The sequence below is a fragment of the Hypomesus transpacificus genome, chromosome 23 (assembly GCF_021917145.1).
Source record: "Hypomesus transpacificus isolate Combined female chromosome 23, fHypTra1, whole genome shotgun sequence".
NCBI classification, from domain to species: Eukaryota; Metazoa; Chordata; class Actinopteri; order Osmeriformes; family Osmeridae; genus Hypomesus; species Hypomesus transpacificus.
In genome coordinates this window covers 18352268-18377376 of record NC_061082.1, presented here as the reverse complement: position 1 = coordinate 18377376, position 25109 = coordinate 18352268, and the positions used below count along the sequence as shown (strand labels likewise).

Below are 25109 nucleotides of genomic sequence, written 5' to 3'. Positions count from 1 at the left end.
TCCCTCTCCCTCTTTCACTCTCTCCCTCCCTCTCTCTCTCTTCCTCTCTCTCTCTCTCTCTCTCTCTCTCTCTCTCTCTCTCTCTCTCTCTCTCTCTCTCTCTCTCTCTCTCCCTCTCTCACTCCCTCTCCCTCTCTCTCTCTCCCTCTGTCTCTCTCTCTCTCTCTCTCTTTCTCTCACCTCCTTTCTTAATCTCTCTTTCTGCACCACTCTATCTTTTTCCACTGTATAGTTTAGTTTTCGACAGCCTAGGATCTATGCTGTCAAACAAACACACATCCAGTATTTCAAAGGATAAGACATCCGACTAGGAATAGGGATGCTAATTTACTTAATCATAACCTATCCTGGACTGACAGTAAATCCTTCACCCTCCAACATATGAATAAACACCTTCTACTGACCTTTATACCATCAGCCTCCTCTCTGTGCTCCATCTGGTTCTGTGTGTGTCTGACAGTAATGCTGACAGTCTGATCACCTGTAGTGCTGCCTTGTACTCATCTGATCCCAACATTAAAGACTCCTCTTACTGCTGTTGTTATTGTTACTGTTCATGGAACGTTCTGTAGATATCTGAATGTGTCACACCCACATACATACCTTCACACACACACTTCTGTTTGGACCTGTTGATCTTGTTTGGAGTCTTATTACTTGAACTGATTTTTGTAAGGATACATGCATGCCAAAACAGGATGGGAGAATGGCAGAGGTTTGAAGGAGAGAGGGGGAGGTGTAGAAGAGGAAAGAGGAGGTAAAGGAGACAGGGGGTGAGGAGGAGAGCGGGTGAGGAGGAGAGAGGGGCAGGAGTAGAGGAGGTGAGAGGAGGTAAAGGAGACAGGGGGTGAGGAGGAGAGAGGGGGAGGATTTGATCCTGGTTAAGGCACGTTGTGAATTTTTTTTCTAAACCTGAATCTTGATTGGAATGCAGTTAAAGCCACTCTGCAGGAATCCTTCTGACAGTTCCACCATGCTGCACAGCTGTTCTACCATGACAGTGGTGCTTCAACATCATCACATAGTGATAAACTGGATATTACTTACCCTTCTTTAGCTTAAGACGATCTGTAAATGAAGTGAGATGAGCCACAGTGAGAGCAGAACACCAGAATCTGAATAAGAACTTGGATCTATAGTTAGCAGCTGTAAGGGCACCCTACCACTACCTACTGTACTCTAGTGACTGGGCACCCTACCACTACCTACTGTACTCTAGTGACTGGGCACCCTACCACTACCTACTGTACTCTAGTGACTGGGCACCCTACCACTACCTACTGTACTCTAGTGACTGGGCACCCTACCACTACCTACTGTACTCTAGTGACTGGGCACCCTACCACTACCTACTGTACTCTAGTGACTGGGCACCCTACCACTACCTACTGTACTCTAGTGACTGGGCACCCTACCACTACCTACTGTAGTGGATATAAGTATTTGACCCAGTGTTAACATTGCAGTTGAAAGAAACACGTTTTCTGAACTAGCTCTCATGGGAGAGAAACGAGAGAAATATTTATTTGACAGGAACACATCAATTTATATGCTCAAGTCACGTGCCAATCTTGCTGGCGTTCATTGGCTAACATGTACCTTTAAATAGCCTGAGGAGTGAAACGGGCAAAACTAGCCTGGCTAGCTAGTAACGGAGGTCGCTTTCTCAGACAAATGATGGTTTGGTTGAAGAAATCTGAGATTCTGGCTATCTTCAGCAGGCTTGTATCTTCCAAAGGCAATCCTCCCTGACGTTCTAGTAAGTGTAGAATGGAGTGACAAACAACATTGTGCACACTGCCAGTGAGCGACCCGAGTCTGACTGAGGCTAACGTCAAAACACTACTGTACAGTAACGGGGACGCAGTCTCACTCAGATTGCCAGTTTCACACAAATCACAAAAATAATTGGACCAGCTGGCAAAAAGCAGAATTCCCAGATCTCTTGAAAGCTGCCATGCTAGACTTTTTTGTTGTTGTAGGACTGACTGTAAAACTGTAAAAAAGATTAAGTTTGTCATGACGTGAAGACATGGCTGCCGCCTATGCGGTCTACCGGGCGACATTCTCACTCAAATTTCAAGACTTTCGTGCCCCAAATCAAAATTCTAATGTGACAGATCAATGTGGAATCGCTTTCTCCCAATAAGGTCGTCCTCCTCGACCTTTTTGGTCTTTTAAAATCTAACTATTGGAATAATCCGTGTAACTAGCTGTTATAAAGGCTATATTTTCATTGTCATCTCTGCCGCATTGTGTGCACATGTGTGTCTTGAACAGCCACCACATGTATAGCAGGAGTGTTTATCCTTGAGGCAGGGTTAGCTGCTCACATTGGCTGGCTACAGTGTGGCTACAGAGGAAGAGAGAGATAGGAAGAGGAGACAGAAAGAGAGGAGGGAGAGAGAGGGGAAAGAGGGAAAAATGACAGAGAGACAAATACACAGAGAAAGTGGGGAGAGGAAGAGAAAAGGGATTGAGTGAAGGGGGGGGGGGGGGAGAGAACAGAAGAAGAGGACCAGACTGTGATGCAGATAGAGAGAGAGAGGGACAGAGAGATAAAGAAGGAGATGCCTCCAACTTGGAAGATGGCACTAGGTTTATTTAGACTTGTTTCATGTAGAAATATTACATTATTATTAAATGTTACATTATTAACATTAGCTCTTGTGTAACTGATGGAAAGTCTAAATGTTTATTATATGAATCTTACTTTCTGAGAACCAGCCAGTCATTCCTCAACTGTACTCATCATGGTTTTGTCTCTTCTGATCCCCCCGCCCGTCTGGCTGGCTGGTCAGCTGCTGCCACCACCAGAGCCTGGACTCCATGGGGGGGATTGGCCTATGTATGTATGATTCATGTTCCTGGTGAGTTATTCAGCCTCACATCTTCCTCTGAGAATCCACAAGGTTTTGGATTTTCTGGGACCGTGGGAATAAGAGAGGAAGGACAGCAACATCACACAACCACCACAACAAATAGGACAATATTACACACTTCAAAACCAATATATACATAGTGATAGACAGACATTGCAGCACTAGGTGTAAACAATTGTAAAATATAAGCAATGCTTTAAACATGCATGTTTCAGGTGAGCTGTTCTATCAAGATCACTCTTGGAAAGTGCCCTTGGCTGTGGTGTTTGGTGTCTGTGCCTTAGCATCAGCTGTAGCCATCTGTGTCCTGGTGAAGAGACATAGAGATAAAGGTAAATGATGGAGGAATACAAGATTGACAGACATGTTCCATTCAACTATCCATTAGTCAGATCTCAAATGTCTTACATGTAGATGATCCATGAGTGGTTCATTTTCTATACCTATACAGAGTCATAATCTATATCTAACCTGACATCTACAGAGTCATGCTCTATATCTGACCTCTACAGAGTCATGTTCTATATACATTTACCTTTAGTCATTTAGCAGACGCTCTTATCCAGGGCGACTTACAGTAAGTACAGGGACATTCCCCCCGAGACAAGTAGGGTGAAGTGCCTTGACCAAGGACACAACGTCATTTGGCACGACGGGGAATCCATCCGGCAACCTTCTGATTACTAGCCCGACTCACTCACCGCTCAGCCATCTGACTCCCTATATCTGACCTCTAGAGAGTCATGTTCTATATCTGACCTCCACAGAGTCATGTTCTATATCTGACCTCCACAGAGTCATGTTCTATATCTGACCTCTACAGAGTCATGTTCTATATCTGACCTCTACAGATTCATGTTTTATATCTGACCTCTACAGAGTCATGTTCTATATGTGACCCATAGAGAGTCATGTTATATATCTAATGTTTTGAGATGGTCAGTGCATGTTCTTATCAGATAACATTGTACATTTAAACACCATCTGACTCATTGTAAACTCAGATTATACATCAGTTGCTACTGCAGAGTAGTCTTAAGGTAAGATGTGAAGTGATGTTAAATTAAAACTGTTAACAAAATACTTCTAATGAACAGTCACTAGAGTACAGTAGGTAGTGGTAGGGTGCCCAGTCACTAGAGTACAGTAGGTAGTGGTAGGGTGCCCAGTCACTAGAGTACAGTAGGTAGTGGTAGGGTGCCCAGTCACTAGAGTACAGTAGGTAGTGGTAGGGTGCCCAGTCACTAGAGTACAGTAGGTAGTGGTAGGGTGCCCAGTCACTAGAGTACAGTAGGTAGTGGTAGGGTGCCCAGTCACTAGAGTACAGTAGGTAGTGGTAGGGTGGCCAGTCACTAGAGTACAGTAGGTAGTGGTAGGGTGCCAAATCACTAGAGTACAGTAGGTAGTGGTAGGGTGCCCAGTCACTAGAGTACAGTAGGTAGTGGTAGGGTGCCCAGTCACTAGAGTACAGTAGGTAGTGGTAGGGTGCCCAGTCACTAGAGTACAGTAGGTAGTGGTAGGGTGCCCTTACAGCTGCTCACTATAGATCCAAGTTCTTATTCAGATTCTGGTGTTCTGCTCTCACTGTGGCTCATCTCACTTCATTTACAGATCGTCTTAAGCTAAAGAAGGGTAAGTAATATCCAGTTTATCACTATGTGATGATGTTGAAGCACCACTGTCATGGTAGAACAGCTGTGCAGCATGGTGGAACTGTCAGAAGGATTCCTGCAGAGTGGCTTTAACTGCATTGTCAGCCCATGAAGAGGTGACTAATACCAGAAGAAACACATTGAGGACTTAAACACTTTTAAAGTCTTGACATTGTTTTAATGAGACAAGTGTCCTGTAGTACCACTAGGGGGTAGCACTAGGACATGGCTGCATTGTGAACCACTTATTAGTGCTTCCACACACAGTAATGGAAAACACTCTATCCCTCCCTCTCTCTCTCTCTCTCTCTCTCTCTCTCTCTCTCTCTCTCTCTCTCTCTCTCTCTCACTTCCTCTTTATCTCTTTCACTTTTTATCAAAACATTTTAAGTGCTTTATTGGCAAGTTAAGATATTATAGATCAAATATTCATAAAACACAATACTGCACAGTATAAATAGAGCAAACCTACAAACATACACATATAATATTATTATTATATAAACCTACATACATACACATAAATACAGACACCACACAGTGGTGTACTACATTCTCCTCCACTCGCACCTACAAACATATATTTATATATACAGTAGCTACACTGATACAATTTAATTCACACATATACATAGTGTACATTCTCTTTCTTTTTCTGTATCTCTCTCTCCTTCCAATCAAGATTCAGGTTTAGAAAAAAAATTACATCTAAAGTGCGAGTCACAACGTGCCTTAACCAGGATCAAATCCTCCCCCTCTCTCCTCCTCACCCCCTGTCTCCTTTACCTCCTCTCACCTCCTCTACTCCTGCCCCTCTCTCCTCCTCACCCGCTCTCCTCCTCACCCCCTGTCTCCTTTACCTCCTCTTTCCTCTTCTACACCTCCCCCTCTCTCCTTCAAACCTCTGCCATTCTCCCATCCTGTTTTGGCATGCATGTATCCTTACAAAAATCAGTTCAAGTAATAAGACTCCAAACAAGATCAACAGGTCCAAACAGAAGTGTGTGTGTGAAGGTATGTATGTGGGTGTGACACATTCAGATATCTACAGAACGTTCCATGAACAGTAACAATAACAACAGCAGTAAGAGGAGTCTTTAATGTTGGGATCAGATGAGTACAAGGCAGCACTACAGGTGATCAGACTGTCAGCATTACTGTCAGACACACACAGAACCAGATGGAGCACAGAGAGGAGGCTGATGGTATAAAGGTCAGTAGAAGGTGTTTATTCATATGTTGGAGGGTGAAGGATTTACTGTCAGTCCAGGATAGGTTATGATTAAGTAAATTAGCATCCCTATTCCTAGTCGGATGTCTTATCCTTTGAAATACTGGATGTGTGTTTGTTTGACAGCATAGATCCTAGGCTGTCGAAAACTAAACTATACAGTGGAAAAAGATAGAGTGGTGCAGAAAGAGAGATTAAGAAAGGAGGTGAGAGAAAGAGAGAGAGAGAGAGAGAGACAGAGGGAGAGAGAGAGAGGGAGAGGGAGTGAGAGAGGGAGAGAGAGATAGAGAGAGAGAGAGAGAGAGAGAGAGAGAGAGAGAGAGAGAGAGAGAGAGAGAGAGAGAGAGAGAGAGAGAGAGAGAGGAGAGAGAGAGAGAGAGAGAGAGAGAGAGAGAGAGAGAGGAAGAGGAGGGAGTCGGATGGCTGAGCGGTGAGGGAGTTGGGCTAGTAATCAGAAGGTTGCTGGATCGATTCCCTGCCGTGCCAAATGACGTTGTGTCCTTGGGCAAGGCACTTCATCCAACTTGCCTCGGGGGGAATGTCCCTGTACTTACTGTAAGTCGCTCTGGATAAGAGCGTCTGCTAAATGACTAAATGTAAATGTAATGTAAATGTAAGAGAGAGAGAGGGAGGGAGAGAGTGAAAGAGGGAGAGGGAGTGAGAGAGAGAGAGTGAGAGGGAGAGAGTGAGCAGGCAGAGGGATTAAGGGAGGTGAGAGAAGGATCAGGACTGGGTACAGGAGCATCTGTACAGAAAGGAGGAGAAAAAGAGAGAGGGGGAGGCAGAGGGGCAGTCATACTTCCTGACTACCTCCACCTGTATCTCCCTCCTGCTCTCTTCCACCTGATTACCTCCATCGTGGTTAGGGTTAGAAACAAGAGATTTAGTTGTGTTGTTCACCTTATAATCTATGACTCAAACCAAATGAGTGACACTCCAATAAATAATGCTTTTGTCATGATGAATTGGAGAGTATGTGTTTCAAAATGAATCAATTTTATCAGTATAATTGATCCCAGGATACACAGTGTTTAAACTGAACCCTGACCCTTTTCCAAAATGTAGCTCTGTACCTCTGAAATGTTGTTTTGTCAATGAACAATTCTGTGGTTGCACTGTCTGACTTCAGCAAACCCCTCTTGTTCACTTTACTCAGTTGTTGTCTTCTGTACACACCCCTTGTCGTCCAGGAGTAACCCCCCCCCCCCCCCCCCCCCCCCCTTGGCCGAAACCCCGCTCAGTGGGACAGTGGGACATGTGGGGCAGTGGGGCATGTGGGGCATGTGGGGCATGTGGGGCAGTACACATGGTAACAGGCGCTGCAGACATGCCTCTTACACCCGTGACAAACGGTGAACGTTTTACAGTCCTTCACAGGGCAGACTTGACATCTCCTCCTCTTCCTGGTAGACCGGTGAGGCCAGTTTTACCGATGCTGCAGCATCTTCGGGTTTTGTATTAGGAAATATTGTTGTGACACGGTGGTGGGTCACAACGACCCGGAGACAGTGAGAGGGTTCCTCCTAGTGGTAACTAGTGATATAACGTGTATACCCATATACCCCCCCTTCACATTCCCTCCCCAACGCATCTACGTTGTTGTAAAAAGTGGAAAAGTTGCGCCGACACGGCAGGGGGTCACATGACCCTGAGACAGCGCGAAGGTTAAAATAAAATGCTTCATTTTATTTTTGTATTAGGTAAAGTTGTGGCAACACGACAGTGGGTTACAATGACCTGAAGACAGCACAAGGGTTAAACATTAAACTGTTTGTTACTTTAAAACTAACCTCCATCTGGGTTATCACAGGGATATTTGTTTTGTCAACTGAATGCACATGTCAGATTCACTGCCTGACTTGTAAGCAGAGAAAAGCTGTTGCTATCAAACGTTGTCTACTTTAAACTGTATTAGTGTACTGGTGAAGCAATAGATCAAATAGGCCGGTAGATAGGTTGGTCAAGTGATTTAATGCTCCCTTGTATAAGTATTTTGAGTATTTTTTTAATGTAAAAACACAGTAGTATATCATTATGTTGTGGCTGCTGTATTTGTGCTTTATTTTGATACACTTACAATTAAGTTATTTGGCATTTTATTTTTAAATACATTTTAATGTATCTTTGGTCATTTCTGGACGTATTGACCATGAAAGTTTATGAAAAAGATATTTGAGTGAGTGCTCTGGATGTTGTCCTCAGGAATGATGCTGACCCTGCCTGACTGTGTGTTCTGGATGTTGTCTTCAGGAATGATGCTGACCCTGCCTGGCTGTGTGTTCTGGATGTTGTTCCCAGGAATGATGCTGACCCTGCCTGACTGTGTGTTCTGGATGTTGTCTTCAGGAATGATGCTGACCCTGCCTGACTGTGTGTTCTGGATGTTGTCTTCAGGAATGATGCTGACCCTGCCTGGCTGTGTGTTCTGGATGTTGTCTTCAGGAATGATGCTGACCCTGCCTGACTGTGTTCTGGATGTTGTCCTCAGGAATGATGCTGACCCTGCCTGACTGTGTTCTGGATGTTGTCCTCAGGAATGATGCTGACCCTGCCTGGCTGTGTGTTCTGGATGTTGTCTTCAGGAATGATGCTGACCCTGCCTGGCTGTGTGTTCTGGATGTTGTCTTCAGGAATGATGCTGACCCTGCCTGACTGTGTTCTGGATGTTGTCCTCAGGAATGATGCTGACCCTGCCTGACTGTGTTCTGGATGTTGTCCTCAGGAATGATGCTGACCCTGCCTGGCTGTGTGTTCTGGATGTTGTTCCCAGGAATGATGCTGACCCTGCCTGACTGTGTGTTCTGGAGGATTCTCCTACTGCTCCACACAGCAAACTGCGGTAAACAAATCACTGTCATGGAGTCGTGTGTTTTACCATCTAGCTATCTGTAAAGTTTTGTCTTTTAGGTACACTATAATAGTAATAGTAATAGTTAATAGTAGGACTGATAGTAACAGTTTTAAGTGATGCAGATCAACTAGATTGCAGGCCTCCATCAGACCAGAGCAAGTTGAGGAGAGAGGATGTTTGTCCTCTGAGATTCACTCTTTATCTGTTCTCTTCTCTTCAGTTACTCGTACAGTCATTACTCCAGTTCAGCAAATCACTGTTGTGGCTGGTGAAAGTCTAGTTCTGCCGTGCTACGTCAACCCCAGCGTCAGTGCTGAGGGCTGGACGGTGGAGTGGTTGAAACTCTCAGTAGACAGAGACCAACGCAACATCCATCTTTACAAAGACGGCAGAGATGACAATGAAAATCAGAATCCCTCCTTCAAGGCAAGAACAGCTCTGTTTAAAGAGGAACTGAAGACAGGCAACACCTCCTTGAAGCTGCTCTGGGTTAGAGGCACTGATGAAGGAACTTACAAATGTTTTGTTATGTCACCTACCTCGAAATGGTATGATGATTCCAACATTGAAGTCCATGTTAAAGGTGAATTTAGTTTTCAAGTCGAGTTTTGGTAACTTTCTATTGTGCCTAAACCAAGTCCATCCTTCTAATAACATGATTGAATTTGTATCTGTGTGCTTGTAGCTGTAGGATCTCATCCAGTGGTCTCTATCGAGGGACACAGAGTGACAAGGATGGGTCTGCTGTGTGAGACACAAGGCTGGTACCCTGAACCAGAGGTGGAGTGGCAGGACAGTGAAGGAGTCTCTCTCTCTGCTGATCCTCCAGAGACGACCACAGACTCTGAGGGACTCTACACACTCAAACTGAGGGTCACTGTTCAGAAGACAGATACAAACCGCTTTAACTGTAGAGTTAAACAGAAATACATGAAGAGAGATGAGACGGCATGGATTGATGTTCCTGGTGAGTTATTCAGCCTCACATCTTCCTCTGAGAATCCACAAGGTTTGGGATTTTCTGGGACCGTGGGAATTTCTACTAGTGAATAAGAGAGGAAGAACAACAACATCACACAACCACCACAACAAACAGGACAACATTCTACACTTCAAAACCAATATATACATAGTGATAGACAGACATTGCAGCGCTAGGTGTAAACAATTGTAAAATATAAGCAATGCTTTAAACATGCATGTTTCAGGTGAGCTGTTCTATCAAGATCACTCTTGGAAAGTGCCCTTGGCTGTGGTGTTTGGTGTCTGTGCCTTAGCATCAGCTGTAGCCATCTGTGTCCTGGTGAAGAGACATAGAGATAAAGGTAAATGATGGAGGAATACAAGATTGACAGACATGTTCCATTCAACTATCCATTAGTCAGATCTCAAGTCTTGCGTGTAGATGATCCATGTGTGGATTCATTTTCTATACCTGATCTGACCTATACAGAGTCATAATCTATATCTAAACTGACCTTTACAAAGTCATGTTCTATATCTGACCTCTACAGAGTCATGTTCTATATCTGACCTCTACAAAGTCCTGTTCTATATCTGATCTGACCTCTACAGAGTCATGTTCTATATCTGACCTCTTCAGAGTCATGTTCTACATGTGATCAGCTGTTGTGTTCTCACTGTTGTGTTCTCCCTATTGTGTTCTCCCTGTTGTGTTCTCACGGTTGTGTTTTCACGGTTGTGTTCTCAGGGTTGTGTTCTCCCTGTTGTGTTCTCACGGTTGTGTTCTCACGGTTGTGTTCTCCCACCTCTGTGTTTCCTTTGCAGAGACGATTTTCAAGGCCCAGAAAGGTAATAACCACCATTAGTCTGCAGAGGGAAGTGACTTCACTATCAGGACAGGAGCATGTATAGAAAGGTTAACATATTCTTAAAAGGCTAATTTTTTAGGTCAGTGTATGTTCTTATCAGATAACATTGTACATTTAAACACCATCTGACTCATTGTAAACTCAGATTATACATCAGTTGTTACTGCAGAGTGGTCTTAAGGTAAGCTGTACAATGGTGTTAAATTACAACTGTTAACAAAAGACTTCTGATGAACAGTCACTAAAGTAGAGTAGGTAGTGGTAGGATACTGGTTCAGCTGGTCACTATAGATCCAAGATCGTACACAGATTCTGTTCTGTTCTCACTGTCTCTCATCTCACTTAATTTACAGTTCGGCTCCTTGTTAAGAAATGTAAGTAATATCCAGTTTAACACTATATGATGATGTTGAAGCACCACTGTCATGGTAGAACAGCTGTGCAGCATGGTGGAACTGTCAGAAGGATTCCTGCAGAGTGGATTTAACTGCACTGTCAGGACAGGAGACTGTTCAGGAATGTCTCCTCTTGTTCAGCTGTTATTTGAACACTGATAAAGACCTTGATATCTTGATGTCATACAGAGTTGAAGAGGTTGTCACATGTACATGGTTGTTACAAAGCATGAAGAACAGTGATGTACTGCTGTATCTCTTCATGTCAGTATCTCTGGTCTGACCACAAATGGGCCCGAAAGCCTCATTTATAATGTCCAGTCTTTCCATTCATATCTCTGTGCTGTGCTGCCCCCTACTGTTCACACTGGTAGTTCTTGACTGAGGACTAGGGTCAGGACTGTTAAGTGTCGTCATTAGAGGGCGAGTAGGTAATGGTAACGTGCTGTTTTAGCTGGTCACAATAGATCCCAGTTCTTGTTCAGATTCTGGTGTTCATGTCTGATTCTCACTGTCTCTCATCTCACTTCATTTACAGGTCAGCTCCTTCATAAGAAATGTAAGTAATATCCAGTTAATCATTATATGATAATGTTGACGCACAACTGTCGCTCTGGATAAGAGCGTCTGCTAAATGACTAAATGTAACTGTCATGGTAGAACAGCTGTGCAGCGTGATGGAACTGTCAGATTCGGAAGGGGCGAAATCGGACCGATGATCCTGTAGTGTGTCCGCATTAGAGACACAGTTATGCTGGGGACACACTACAGGATAATCGGGACGATTTCGCCCCTTCCGAATCTGCTCGGAAGGACGTCGGAGGCTAGCCTGGCTGCCAGCCCAACTTCTCCCCGCCCAAAAGAAATTTGTTCGGGAAATTGGGTCTGGAGGGTCTCGTATTGGGGACCAACTACAGAAAACCAGAATCTGGGCGAACCAATGAAATTGCCAGAGCGGGCTTTATACGATGATGGACAGATGATCAACAGTAACGTAATCACCCACGTCACAAAAGAGCGCTTAAGTTGAATTCGTTTTGAACAAACATGGCTACCGCTGGAGATCTGGGATGTTATGATACTGCCATCGAGTCTGTTTTAGAAGACATCGACAGCGCATTAATTTTGAAAGAGGAACAGAGAGACGCAATCAAGGCATTTGTCGATGGAAAAGATGTTTTTGCCGTCCTTCCTACGGGATTCGGTAAAAGTTTAATTTATCAGCTGGCCCCGATGGAGTTGTAATCCTAAACGGAGAACTTTGTATATGCATTGCCCTTTATTGTTTCGCTCAAAAAGGTTGACCGTGTGAACAAGTACTCTCCCTACCCGTAAATTAATTTTACAACACAGGCAAAAATCGTTTGTATTCATTCTTCAAGCATACTTCAAGTCTGCTTGTAGTTTAGTTCTGTTGACAACAACTATGCGGTGCTTAACATACGTCACATACTCTGTTGCTCTGATTGGTTGTAGATCTATCCAATTGAGCGAAGAGGCATTTGTTTTCCAGGCTCGTTTGAAACACGCCCTGTAGTCAAAGCCCAACGGAGAGTTCTCAGACTCATATTCTGACTAGAATTATGAGTATGACAACGTCAGGCTAGTCGGAGGCGCCCCGATCGCGAACATGTTGAATATTTGCGATCAGGAATCCTGATGTGTGGGGGCAACCCCGAGGACAAACGCCGAGTTTATCACGTGAAATGAAACGATATCCAATCAGAAAGCAAGCTGAGAGAAGACAGAAGCATAACAAACTGAGTCATGGCGCAGCACAAAGTTAAATAGAATTGATTTGTGGCAACAGCAAACCATTTTCTTTTTTTCTGTGAATTTTCTGTGAAAATCATTCCAAACACTATCATCGCAATTTCTTCCTGCATATCGTCCACCATGCTTATTCTTAAATCTCGACAGATTTTGCGAGATTTCTTGTGGTAACAGTTGGGACACTGGTTGGAAATCTTTGTGTGTGCTGTCTTGTCAAATCATGGCACACCACACACTGTAGGAGCAAAATGGCTAAAATCTAGGATTGTTTCTCTTCATGTGTGTGGTCTCTAGGGCTGTCCCAGACTAAAATTTTCTTTGGTCGCAACTTTTTTGCGATCTGACTCAATGGCTGTTGGACATTGCAGATTCAGCCGCTAATAGCCTACTAATAATAAGACTCGTATCACCAGTCCTGTTGTAACCGAATGCCGATGGTATTTAGTATCTCTTACAATGTACTACAAATTAAAGGTCACATGACATGAAAACTTCACTATAGGAGGTTATTTAACATTGATGAGAATTTTCGATAGGTGTAAACCAAGCCCTGGGTGTTCTTCTCCGCCTTTGAGAAATGAAGGCTCAAACGCTGTTTGAAAATCTGCTCCTTATGACGTCACAAGGAGCCTCTGCACAACCAGTATCTTAATTTTATTTTTGCTGGAAATGCGCCGACACAACCTCTCAAAGTTTTGCATGTCTGCGCCAAACATTTCAGCCACCACTGTTTCCTTAACTTGAGCCAATACAAAGTTGGCCTTGCTGACCGTCTGAAATTAAATTCTGGATCAGTACTCCTTGGTCCAGCTACAGACCTCGGACAAGTAAGTCAACTAACGCTATATCATTTTGTTGCTTACTATATGTTTACCCACTGTAGCTTGCTACCCTTAGAATCTGGCTGAAACATTAGCTCTGCAGCTATCAGCTGAGGTACTGTCGCTAATGTAAAGGTTGATAGCATCAAGTATGTGTGTGAATACACATTCTGTAACGCAGTGTTGTACGCTTCGTTGTTATGTGGATAACGTTCTGCTGTTGGTGTTATGGCGCGCGCGATATCTGCCTTTCCCCACATTGAAATGACTGAGTGTACAGCTCTGCAAACCAGTGTTATCAGATGAGAATGGGCAAATTCGAGGCATCTTACAGCAACGGGGGCTACGAGCCATTGCGATACATCCACTGTAAACATTAGTGCATGGTGCAGCCTCTCTCCTCCTCATTTAGTATTTAAAGCTACAGACACAGAAACAGCGCGTTCTGAGGAAAGCTCATTGTGGGACTACTCGTAGAGGCTATAATTCTGCACCAAGGCTGAATTTCGGGAAAGAGACTTCAGATACAGTATTAGGGGACCACTAAGGCCTATATAAAAGCATCCAAAAACAGCATTTCATGTGACCTTTAAAAATATTGTCTGTTTAACATACAAATCATCAGAGCGCTTATCATTGCCTGAAAACTTGCAGCATGCGAACTTACGTAGAAGCTGAGTGGGGAACGTTGCAACAGAGAAAGATGTTGTTGTCTTGGCCGGAGAAGATAATGTCATTCGATTTGGATGTGATTCTTATAATAGGCATATTCATTTTTCTATGGAGTTAGATTAGTTTCATAATTCAAACAAACAAACGCAACACGATTCAAACAAGCTTAACACAATCCAAACAAACGTAACACGATTCATACAAACATAACACGATTCAAACAAACAAACGTAACACGATTCAAACAAACTTAACACAATCCAAACAAACGTAACACGATTCATACAAACATAACACGATTCAAACAAACAAACGTAACACGATTCAAACAAACGTAACACAATTTACAAATGTATTTTGTGATTCTCAAATGTAACGCGATTCACAAATAAATGACCCTGTTACATTCGTTTGCAACCTGACAAACACAAGTTACAAATCCCTGCATTCGTTGGTGTGAATCCCTGCATTCGTTGGTGTGAATCCCTGCATTCGTTCGTGTGGATTTTTGGAACTTTCCTGACGCGCTTAGATTCACAAATGCATTTTTTCTAAAAGATATCCTCTGCAGCCTATCAGATCGTCTCTTCCAATTTTAGCCAATCACATTAACGTGTCTATGTGGTCTTCAACAACCTGCCATAATGACGGACATCGTCTCCTTCAGATCACGAGCAATGTCGTCTGGTAGCATGTAGGTGAAATGTTGCTTGTTAATCTTATTAAACCGATGATCATACGTGATTAAATATGGTTGAGAATGGCTGGATTTATGTTTAGTCATTTTCCGTGTTTCCTAGGCTAACGCAGAGCCCGTTTACCCATATTAGACATTCTCCGGTGATGTGCTAAAATTGGAGACATCTGATAGGCTGCAGAGGATATCTTTTAGAAAAAATGCATTTGTGAATCTAAGCGCGTCAGGAAAGTTCCAAAAATCCACACAAACGAATGCAGGGATTCACACGAGCGAATGCAGGGATTCATAACTTGTGTTTGTCAGGTTGCAAACGAATGTAATAGGGTCATTTATTTGTGAATCGCGTTACATTTGAGAATCACGAAATACATTTGTGAATCGTGTCACGTTTGTTTGAATCGTGTTACGTTTGTTTGAATCGTGTTATGTTTGTATGAATCGTGTTACGTTTGTTTGGATCGTGGTAAGTTTGTTTGAATCGTGTTGCGTTTGTTTGTTTGAATTATGAAACTAATCTAACTCCATATTTTTCAACCCAGCGCATTAGCATGAGCGAAGTAGGGCTAGACCAACGTTTTTCAGGTAGTGGCATGGGCATCGCCGCAATGTAACTTGGGGGGGTCGCGTCCCCCTCACTTTAAAAAAGTTGTTTGGACCCCCCCACATTTGCGATCAAAATATTAGTGCATGACTGGTCTACTAGTCCAGCGATCTTTGCATTGCTTCACAATCAAATCCGTTCCACTTCATCCGTAGGGAGAATACCCATAGCAATAGAATTCCATTCCGCAATTTCTAGACAAACAGCTTCACGCACACAGATTCAACTCCCATACTCTTTGATCGAGTTTCCCAAGTTTTCCCTCAGTGGCCAAAGCACCCATATGAGACATTCTCTGGCTATAAAAGCATTAGTTAAGGCCGCGTTCACGCTTGACTTCTTTTTTCAGATAAAAGCGCTGCCTTCAGTGCCTTTTGAACGCCTTTTCAGAAAAGCGCTGGGTGACGTCAAGCGCCTTTCTGATGAGAATTTTGTAACCTGAACGGGAATCATATAGTCTAGCGATACATTATTATCCATTATTTTCCGTTAGTTACTTATCGACAGCTAGCTAGTATGGCGAATAAAATGCAATACTTGCTTTAGCTTTGGCATTTGAGGAGCCATAGCCCTAGCCATAGCCATAGCCCTAGTCATAGCCCTAGCCATAGCCATAGCCATAGCCATAGCCATAGCCCGAGCCCGAGCCCTAGCCTGGTAACTAAGTTAGGTTACTAGGGAAGGCACACTCGTACCTACTCTCCTCGTCCTGATTGGTCAGCTGTCAAAAAGGCACTTGACGTCACACAGCGCTTTTCTGAAAAGTTGAGAAAATTGGCCACAAATGGGACCGAAAGCCTTATTTACAATCTCCAGTCTTTCCATTCATATCTTTGTGCTGTGCTGACCCCTACTGTTCACACTGGTAGTTCTTGACTGAGGAGTAGGGTCAGGACTGTTTAGTGTCGTCATTAGTGGTAGGGTGCTGGTTCAGATGATTGCTATAGATCCAAGTTCTTGTTCAGATTCTGGTGTTCATATGTCTGATTCTCACTGTCTCTCATCTCACTTTATTTACAGTTCAGTTCAAGGATGAGATTGGTAAGTAAAATCCAGTTTATCACTATGTTATGATGTTGAAGCACCACTGTCATGGTAGAACAGCTGTGCAGCGTGGTGGAACTGTTAGAAGGATTCCTGCAGAGTGGATTTAACTGAACTGTCAGGACAGAAAAACAGTATTTTTGATCTCCAGATGTCTTTTTACAACGTAGTTTCCAATACACGTCAGTGTCACGTCAATGTGGGAGTGGTTCCTGTAGAGTGCTCACAGAATCAATGGCGGCAGAGTAAGAAACAGATGGAGACACAGCCACGTAGCAGAGAGTCAAAGTGAGACTGTGTCTAATACCGAACACTTTACACGTACACTGCAAAACAGTACACTGCAATACAGTGCACTTACATCTGTAGTGCACTCCGTCGCTGATTAGTGCCGTCTCAAATGGAACACTTACGTTAACCACTTTGCGGAAGTGACGGAGGCAAATACGCTCGCGGCACCTGCCAAAATGAACGTGCTTCTTGCCATCTTCTTGTCCCTCGTTTACCCCTTTCTCCAGCCCATGAATAGAAAAGCTGCATAAAAGGGCTCCTCCTCTTCCGCTACATAGCCAAGATGGCGCTTGTTTTAGGGTGAGTAGTGTTACGCGCACGCCTAGTGGCAGGGTGAGAGGGAGGTTTATTGGCCTTTCTCAAAGTAACTTTTAAATATAACACTTTAGTGGCGCGGCGGCCTTGCACATGGTGGTGATTGGAAAGGGGGGTGGAACGGTGTCCTGATTGGGCCCCGGGTAATTAAGGGGAGGAGTTTACTGTTTTTGAACTCACGGATGGTGGAAAGAAGGGGGGAACCTTCAGAGTGATGTCGGTACATCAAGTGTGTGCTTAATGTACCGAACATTTATATTCTGATCGACCCGACCCACCGCGAGCGAGCTGTCCGCCGAACCGAACGGCGGCTTGGGGTGTCCTGGAGACCGGGGTGGGAGTCCACTGGAATGAGGGTGAGTGTTCCCGTTTTCTCTTTCCCCTTTCCACCTGTTGGGGCCGGCCGCTGTTTAGTGTAGCATCTGGTTTAGCCTTAATATTCCCCCTAAACAACGACGACCGTAACAGTAGTGTCCATCATTTTACACTGCATTTTTTGACCGTTTGCAGTGCGCCATCCGGGTACTTTAAATGGCCTGAATTCTGCTGGTTCTGTCAGCGTTTCACACTAAAAGTCAGTGCTGGAGTTTGTGGTCCGGAGAAGTCCTCCAGACGCAACACGGAAAACCACCCGATATATTAAAAGCCCGGATTCCTCTCAAGGAGTTTCAAAATTGGTCGTCAACCTGAACCGCCAACCTGCCGTTTTATTTCCATGTGGACCGGGGCAGATCCTTGGTGTCTATTAACGTCGCTTTTGTTGCGTTTGCCTTGACGTGAGTGAAAGGAGAGATATTTGATTGTGTGTTTATTGTTTGGGTTATTTAGTAAAAGAGTACTATGTACGCTTGAATCGAACTTCTTTAGGCTGCTACTTGAGACTTCACAGGCTAGTCCAGATCCTCCAGTGGAGGCTACACAATCACCACCCTACCTGGCAAGTACTGAGGACATGTCACTGGTAACTCCACCTTCCGTCTCTGGATAAGACACCTCATCACAGCGTGAATAGCGCTTGGGAACATGGATGAGCAGACCATCATTGCTCTTACTAAAGAAACGTCACAGAATCATTTCCATCTAGAAGCCAGACTCAAGTCTTTTGCAGTCAGAACAGGAGACGAAATTATGAACCTAATACAGTTGTAACAGACAGCAAAGCTGAACAAGAAAATTAAATGGGGAAAATGTTACAAGGAATTAAAACGTTGGTTGTGGAAGAAGTGGAAAGAACAGAACACAACTTAACGTAATTCCCTTTATGATGGAACAATTACAGCAGGAAGTCCAGCAGAATCTCTGTAACAAACCAGGGGACTGTTGCTGGTGATCATGGACATCTGTCACAAAAGATGGGTCACTGTATCAGAATGATGGATAAGATGTGTACTTCTCTGGGAAGTTCTCCCTCTTCCCTCCTCCACCTGACTGCCCCTCTTCTCCTCAACACCTTCCCCCCCCTCCTTACCTTTGCTCTCCCCTCCCTCTCCCAGTGTCTGCTCTAAGGTCCAGTCTCTGTGTGTGTTTTCCCTCTCCTTCCTCCCTTATCTCAGCTCTTTTCCTCCCCCCTCTCCTCTCCTCCCCCCTCTCCTTTTTAATCATTTTCTTATCTACTACCTTTCCCTCGCCTCATCTTCCATTCCTCCCTCCCTCCTTTTATCTATCTTCTCCTCTCTCCCTCCCCTGCCTTCTCCACCCCCCCAACATGGGTGGGGGGGGGGGGGAAGGAGAGACATTCTAATGTGAATGATGTTGATCAGTAATCTATTGTGTCTTGGTCTCCCCCATCAGATGCCTGTGAGCTCACACTGGACCCAAACACAGCAAACAGAAAACTCTCTCTGTCTGAGGAGAACAGAAAGGTGACAAGGACAGAGGAGCAGCCGTATCTTGATCACCCAGAGAGATTTGAGGACCTTCACCAGGTGCTGTGTAGAGAGGGTCTGTCTGGGTGCTGTTACTGGGAGGCTGAGTGGAGTGGAGAACTGGTTTATATAGCAGTGACATATAAAGGAATCAGCAGGAGAGGAATGGGTAATGAATGTCTGCTTGGACAAAATAACAAGTCCTGGAGTCTGTACTGTGGTAGTAACAGTTACGCTGCCCGGCACAATAATAAGAAAACTGACATACCTGTCCCCCCCTCCAGCTCCCACAGAGTAGGAGTGTGTCTGGACTGGCCGGCCGGCACTCTGTCCTTCTACACAGTCTCCTCTGACACACTGACCCACCTGCACACATTCCACAACACATTCACTGAGCCCCTCTATCCTGGGTTTGGGGTTGATTATGACTCCTCAGTGTCCCTGTGTCAGGTAGAATAGCCCACACATACTCTCACACACTATGCTCACATAGATGTTACTGAAGATTGAACTGTATACAGTTGGACTTGATATCCCGGAAAGTTTGTATATTGATTTGTGTAGAATGTTTGTTTTGTTTTCATTTGACAAACAACAATCCTGTCTTTGATCTCAGTTCCACTGAATGTGATGAACTAAATAGTGTCTTAGTGACTAAATAAGGAGAAATAAAGATGTTTTATACAGGATGATAGAAGACATACTGTGTGTTTGTTGGTGACCCAGTGGCCCTAGACACACACACACACATGGACACACACACGTGTACACACACATACACACACATACACTGGAAACACTACCTTTATAACCAGTAATATGACAGTATTACCCACTTAAATATACACTGTGTGTGTCTAGTGTGATCCCCTCTCTCCCTCTCACCTCCTCTCCCTCCACCCTCCCTCTCACCTCTTCTCCATCCACCCTCCCTCTCCCTCCACCCTCCCTCTCACCTCCTCTCCCTCCACCCTCCCTCTCACCTCCTCGCCCTCCACCCTCCCTCTTGTTATGGAAGAATTCGAGTGGCACTGTGTAGATCTGAATAGTCAAGGGATATGGTTTCAATACGATTTATTTAGACTATACAATTACATAAACAAAGCTTTGCTGATCAGTCTCAACGAAGGAGGTGCCTTCCACACAGGTCGTTCGCAGGAGTGATGGCCAACCATCACACATGCACTGACTTATATAAACTTAAGATCAAATGGCATTCTATAAGGTCAATCAATCAATGTAGCAAACTCTGTGATTGGCTAACTCAACTTAGTGACAGTTTGAAACAATACATCTCCGGTGTGTCCCAAAGTTCTTTGATGTCACAGCTCTCTCCAGAGCAGTAGATAATAAAGCCACAGGGGTTGACCAGTCAAATGGTCAACTGTCCTTTGTGTGACCATCTTCAAACAATACTTTTAATTAACACAAACAATGAAACAGGACACAGTCCTTCTAGCCAAAGTTCAGAGCAACTGTCTCATTGACCCCTTACAGTAACCAGAGGACAGAAGGCCATATAAGATGCTTCACCCATCCCCCAGGGCAAGCTGCCCACAGAGCCATCAGCACCTCACATTCCTTTGAACTCAACTTAATTATCTTCCCTTCCTGTCTCTTACCAATGAACATAGAAGATTATAGATTTCATACACATACATCTATGCATATGACCAAAATTTCCACTACACTCTCACCTCCTCTCCCTCCACCCTCCCTCTCACCTCCTCTCCCTCTCACATCCTCTCCCTCCACCCTCCCTCTCACCTCCTCCCCAAAAAAATTACCAACATTTTCGCGACCTGACTCAATGGCTGCTGGACATTGCAGATTCAGCCGCTAATAGCCTACTAATAATAAGACTCGTATCACCAGTCCTGTTGTAACCGAATGCCGATGGTATTTAGTATCTCTTACAATGTACTACAAATTAAAAATATTGTTTGTTTACACGCGAATCATCAGAGCGCGCTTATCACTGCCCGAACTTGCAGCATGCGAACTTACGTAGAAGCTGAGTGGGGAACGGTGCAAAAGATAAATATTTTGTTGTCTTGGCCGGAGAAGATAATGTCATTCGATTTGGATGTGATTCTTATAATAGGCATGTTCATTTTTCAACCCAGCGCATTAGCATGAGCGTTGTAGCATTGTAGTTCTGCAGCCAATTGTGCTCGTGCCGTGTGCAAAATACCAAACCAAAACAAACCGCAGATTAACGAAAGGGAAAATAGTAGCACCTTTTCTTTGAAATTATATATTTTTAGAGTTGGTTTATTTGTCCTAAATAATATAATATACAATTTCTGTAGAACATTTAGTTAATTCAGCAATGATGACTCAAGCGGGAATCAGATCTCACACTGCCATACGGCAGCTCGACTAAAAAAATCTTAGTCAACCAAGAGCATATCGACCAGAAAATCGACGAGTCAACTGAGTGGGGACAGCCCTAGTTTAGTTTCACGTGATAATCTCCAGAGCGTGCGCGGGTTTGTCCTCGGGGTTCCCCCCACACATCAGGATTTCTGATCGTAAGCATTCAACATGTTGAATTGAAGCTGTTACCACAGGGGAGGGTGACAGGATCCTTTGAGAGGTCCAGACAAACAGAACAGCAGAACTGGTTCTGGTCCAGCACAGCTCCCTGCTGGGCCATTCCTGAGTGGTAGTAGTAGTGAGTCTCACAGAAACAGAGATGGAGAGGGGAGGGAGAGAGGTAATGAAAGAGTGTTTAGTCTGGTCTGAAGAACAGCTGTTGAGGGAGGAGGGACTGACTTCCTGGTTCTGTCAGAGGGTGGAGTTAAAAGGGAGGGGGGGGGAGTGAGGAGAGAGAGAGAGACAATAAGTGAAAGATTAAATATCAGGAGAGAGGATGAAGTGAGAGATGCAGAAAAGGTTAGTAAAGGTAACTTCAGTTTGAATGTCTACATTTATTCATTTAGCAGACATTTACATTTATTCATTTAGCAGACGCTTTTATCCAAAGCGACTTCCAAGAGAGAGCTTCACAAAGTGCATAGGTCACTGATAATAACAACAAGATAGCCCCACAGCATTGCGGGTAGTCAAAAAACAAGAAGTACATATTGTGAACAACCAAAAAAATAGTGCTAAAGGGAAGAAACCATAAGAGCATGTAGTTAAACAAGTCAAAATTACACAACATTAATCTCTAAGTGCAGGTGTACCTGTAGGAAAGCAATAAAAATAGGATTAACTAAAAACGAAGAATACAGCAGTTTAAATCAGCTACCACTAACCAACAAGAGCAACAGTCTAGGCAAGAGTCATTGTGAACCTTGAGGGAACTAGCGTTGGATTCAGCAAACCATTCCTAAGTACCATTGTACTCCCGGAACAAGTGCGTCTTGAGCCTTCTCTTGAAGGTGGAGAGACAGTCCGTGTCTCTGATGGAGGTGGGGAGTCGATTCCACCACTGGGGTGCCAGGCAGGAGAAGAGCTTGTGCTGGGACCGGGCGGTCTTGAGAGGTGGGACCACCAGGCGGTTGTCTGAAGAAGACCGTAGGTGGCGGGTGGGGGTGTAAGGCTGCAGGAGAGACTTGATGTAGTCGGGCGCAGTCCCGTTCACTGCTCGGAAGGTCAGTACCAGGGTCTTGAATCTGATGCGGGCCGTTATGGGTAGCCAGTGGAGGGAGATGAGGAGCGGGGTAATGTGGGAGCGTCTGGGTAGATTGTAGACCAGACGGGCCGCTGCATTCTGAATTCTCTGAAGAGGGCGGTTTGCGCATGATGGGAGACCGGCGAGCAGCGAGTTGCAGTAGTCCAACTTGGAGAGGACAAGTGCTTGGACAAGCAGCTGGGTGGAGTGCTCAGACAGGTATCTCCTAATCTTCCGGATGTTGTAGAGGGTGAATCTACACGACCGGGAGACCGCAGCAATGTGGGCCGTGAGGGAGAGCTCGTCATCCATGGTAACCCCAAGGTTCCTGGCAGAGGATGAGGGGGTCACCGTCGCAGATCCCAGGGTGATTGAGAAGTCATGGGAGATGGAAGGTTTGGCCGGGATGATGAGAAGTTCTGTTTTGGCAAGGTTCAGCTGGAGATGGTGCTCAGTCATCCAGGCGGAGATGTCTGCGAGGCAGGCCTCAATCCTGGCTGAGATCCCCGGATCGGTCGGAGGGAATGACAGGTACAGCTGCGTGTCGTCAGCGTAGCAGTGGTAATGTCTGTAGTTTATCTGACAATGAAAGCTCACAAATCCAGTCTTTCCTTCTTAAAATATAATTTCTAAAGTGCTATTTCTACGTCTCAGTAGAATCTGTCTAGACTGGGATGTTCCTCGTCATGTCATGCTGGTCAATGTCTCCTGCTGGATAGTATTGATGCAGCAGTAATGTCTTATAACGCCCCCTGCTGGACAGGTATATATTGGTGCAGCAGCAATTAATTGATGCGTGTAGTGAGTCTGTTTGTTTTTTTGGTGGGTTTGTGTGTGTTTGCATTGGTAGGTTGTGGTGTGTTAGCAATCACACACACGAAAGTATGTCAGTTTTATGGCGCTTTATTAAACACATTCACCTCGCATGGACACATGTGCATCAACGGTTCACACTCTAACATTCTAGTCTTGTTATGATCTCGCGATAGTATACTTCTATTATAAGAACGCTACATAGGCTTGGAACAGATTCACCCTGCTCTTACTACTGTTTGCACATGCACAAACAAAGACCTAACTGCCATTGTCTTAACCCTTGTGCTGCCTTCGAGTCATTGTGATCCACCGTCGTGTTGTGACATCTTTACCTAATACAAAACTAAAGTGAAGCATGTGCCGTTCGAGGGTGGACTTACAACCAGACTAAACTCAACACTTGGTGAAATCGGAGTGTTTTGACCACAAGCCAAAGAATAAAAAAGAGTGTTCGTGCCCGAAATGGTACAGCTTCCATCCACTGCCTAGTGACAATGAGGCTAAAATACTTTTAACTGAGAACTCAGGGTTTCTTGATTGTTTACGTCCTGGTGATTTGGTGATGGGGGACCGTGGGTTCACAATTAGAGATCTTGTGGAGGAGAGGAGGGTAAAGCTAGTCATACCTGCGTTTACACGCAAACAAAGCCAACTAACTAATGAACAAGTGACTCAGATGAGACGGATAGCAAATGTACACATTCATGTGGAACGGGCTATAAGGCGTCTCAAAGTGTAGGCTACAAGATCCTGTCCCAAACCGTGCCAATAAGCTTAGTTCCTAAAATCGATAAGATACTTCAGATTTGTGCAGCTCTCATAAATCTGAGAGGAGAGCTTATCTCCAGCAAGTAATGTCTTAAGTAATGACTTAGTAAGTAGTGTTGTATTGTAACGAAGTACAAATACTTCGTTATTGTACTTAAGTCGTTTTTTTGGATATCTGTACTTGACTTTACTACTTATATTTCTGTTTACTTTTACTTTTACTTTGCTACATTATGCAGAGAAAACTGATACTTTTACTCCGATACATTACCCCTGAAACCTTTGTTACTCGTTACAAAATCAAATCATGTTTAGAATTTTTTTTTTATCATGAGAGTGATGAGACCAAACGTCGAGGACTGTGATAGAACACAGACAGCAAGCAGGTTTGGCGAATCAGTGGTCCAAGTAAGGGATAATGCCCGACGAGGTGTCCAATATCATCTGATAACGGACGATGCAGAGGCGTGAACCGTCCGACGCGCAGCGGAGCTTCCGCGGAGTCCGTTATCAGATGATATTGCACACCTCGAAGGGCATTATCCCGCTTATACCATGGTCACTTGCCAACGATTTCTTTTTACAAACATTAATTTATGTTTTAAGGCGTTTTGCAATAGAAATCTAACGTTTTTTTAACGTCAGCCAACTCTGATAATTCTGATCCGCTCAGCTCATAGAACCAACACCGGTTTTCCTTTGGCTGAGCTTTTAGCCCAAAAGCTAACGTTATGCTGGCAGGATTCAAAGCCAATAACATTGTGTACGGTTGACAAACAGTAAATATAATTTTACAGTATGTTTGACAATAAGATTTGCTAGCTAACCAGCCATGTCACTGTCCCAAAATCAATATCAAGATTTTCACAAACAATATCGGCCATATACTAGTACTAGGGCTACAGTATGGCCGCAGCCTGTGGAGCGAGTTGAATAGCAAATGGATGTGAGATGATCGCATCAAAGTTTACATTTTCT

General features: G+C 44.2%; 2 protein-coding genes across 5 annotated transcripts in view; one reads left to right on the top strand and one right to left on the bottom strand.

Annotated features, from left to right (window-relative positions):
* LOC124484958 (butyrophilin subfamily 1 member A1-like) overlaps positions 1 to 25109 on the bottom strand; it is a 49377-nt gene that overhangs the window by 14181 nt on the left and 10087 nt on the right. Inside the window, exon 1 of one of the 4 annotated variants that reach the window (XM_047046118.1) lies at positions 405 to 578. The exons of the other annotated variants lie outside the window; for them this stretch is intronic. The gene's annotated coding sequence lies outside the window, so the exon portion shown is untranslated. Of the gene's footprint in view, positions 1 to 404; positions 579 to 25109 lie in introns of those variants that run through there. 4 annotated transcript variants of the gene reach the window in all.
* On the top strand, positions 8450 to 19614 carry LOC124484959 (butyrophilin subfamily 1 member A1-like). Its single transcript, XM_047046121.1, has 9 exons — positions 8450 to 8604; positions 8837 to 9199; positions 9302 to 9583; positions 9825 to 9941; positions 10405 to 10428; positions 10802 to 10822; positions 11382 to 11402; positions 16431 to 16451; positions 18852 to 19614. Exons 1-9 carry the CDS (start codon positions 8475 to 8477, stop codon positions 19382 to 19384), a joined length of 1512 nt encoding a protein of 503 aa, XP_046902077.1. The 5' UTR covers positions 8450 to 8474; the 3' UTR covers positions 19385 to 19614.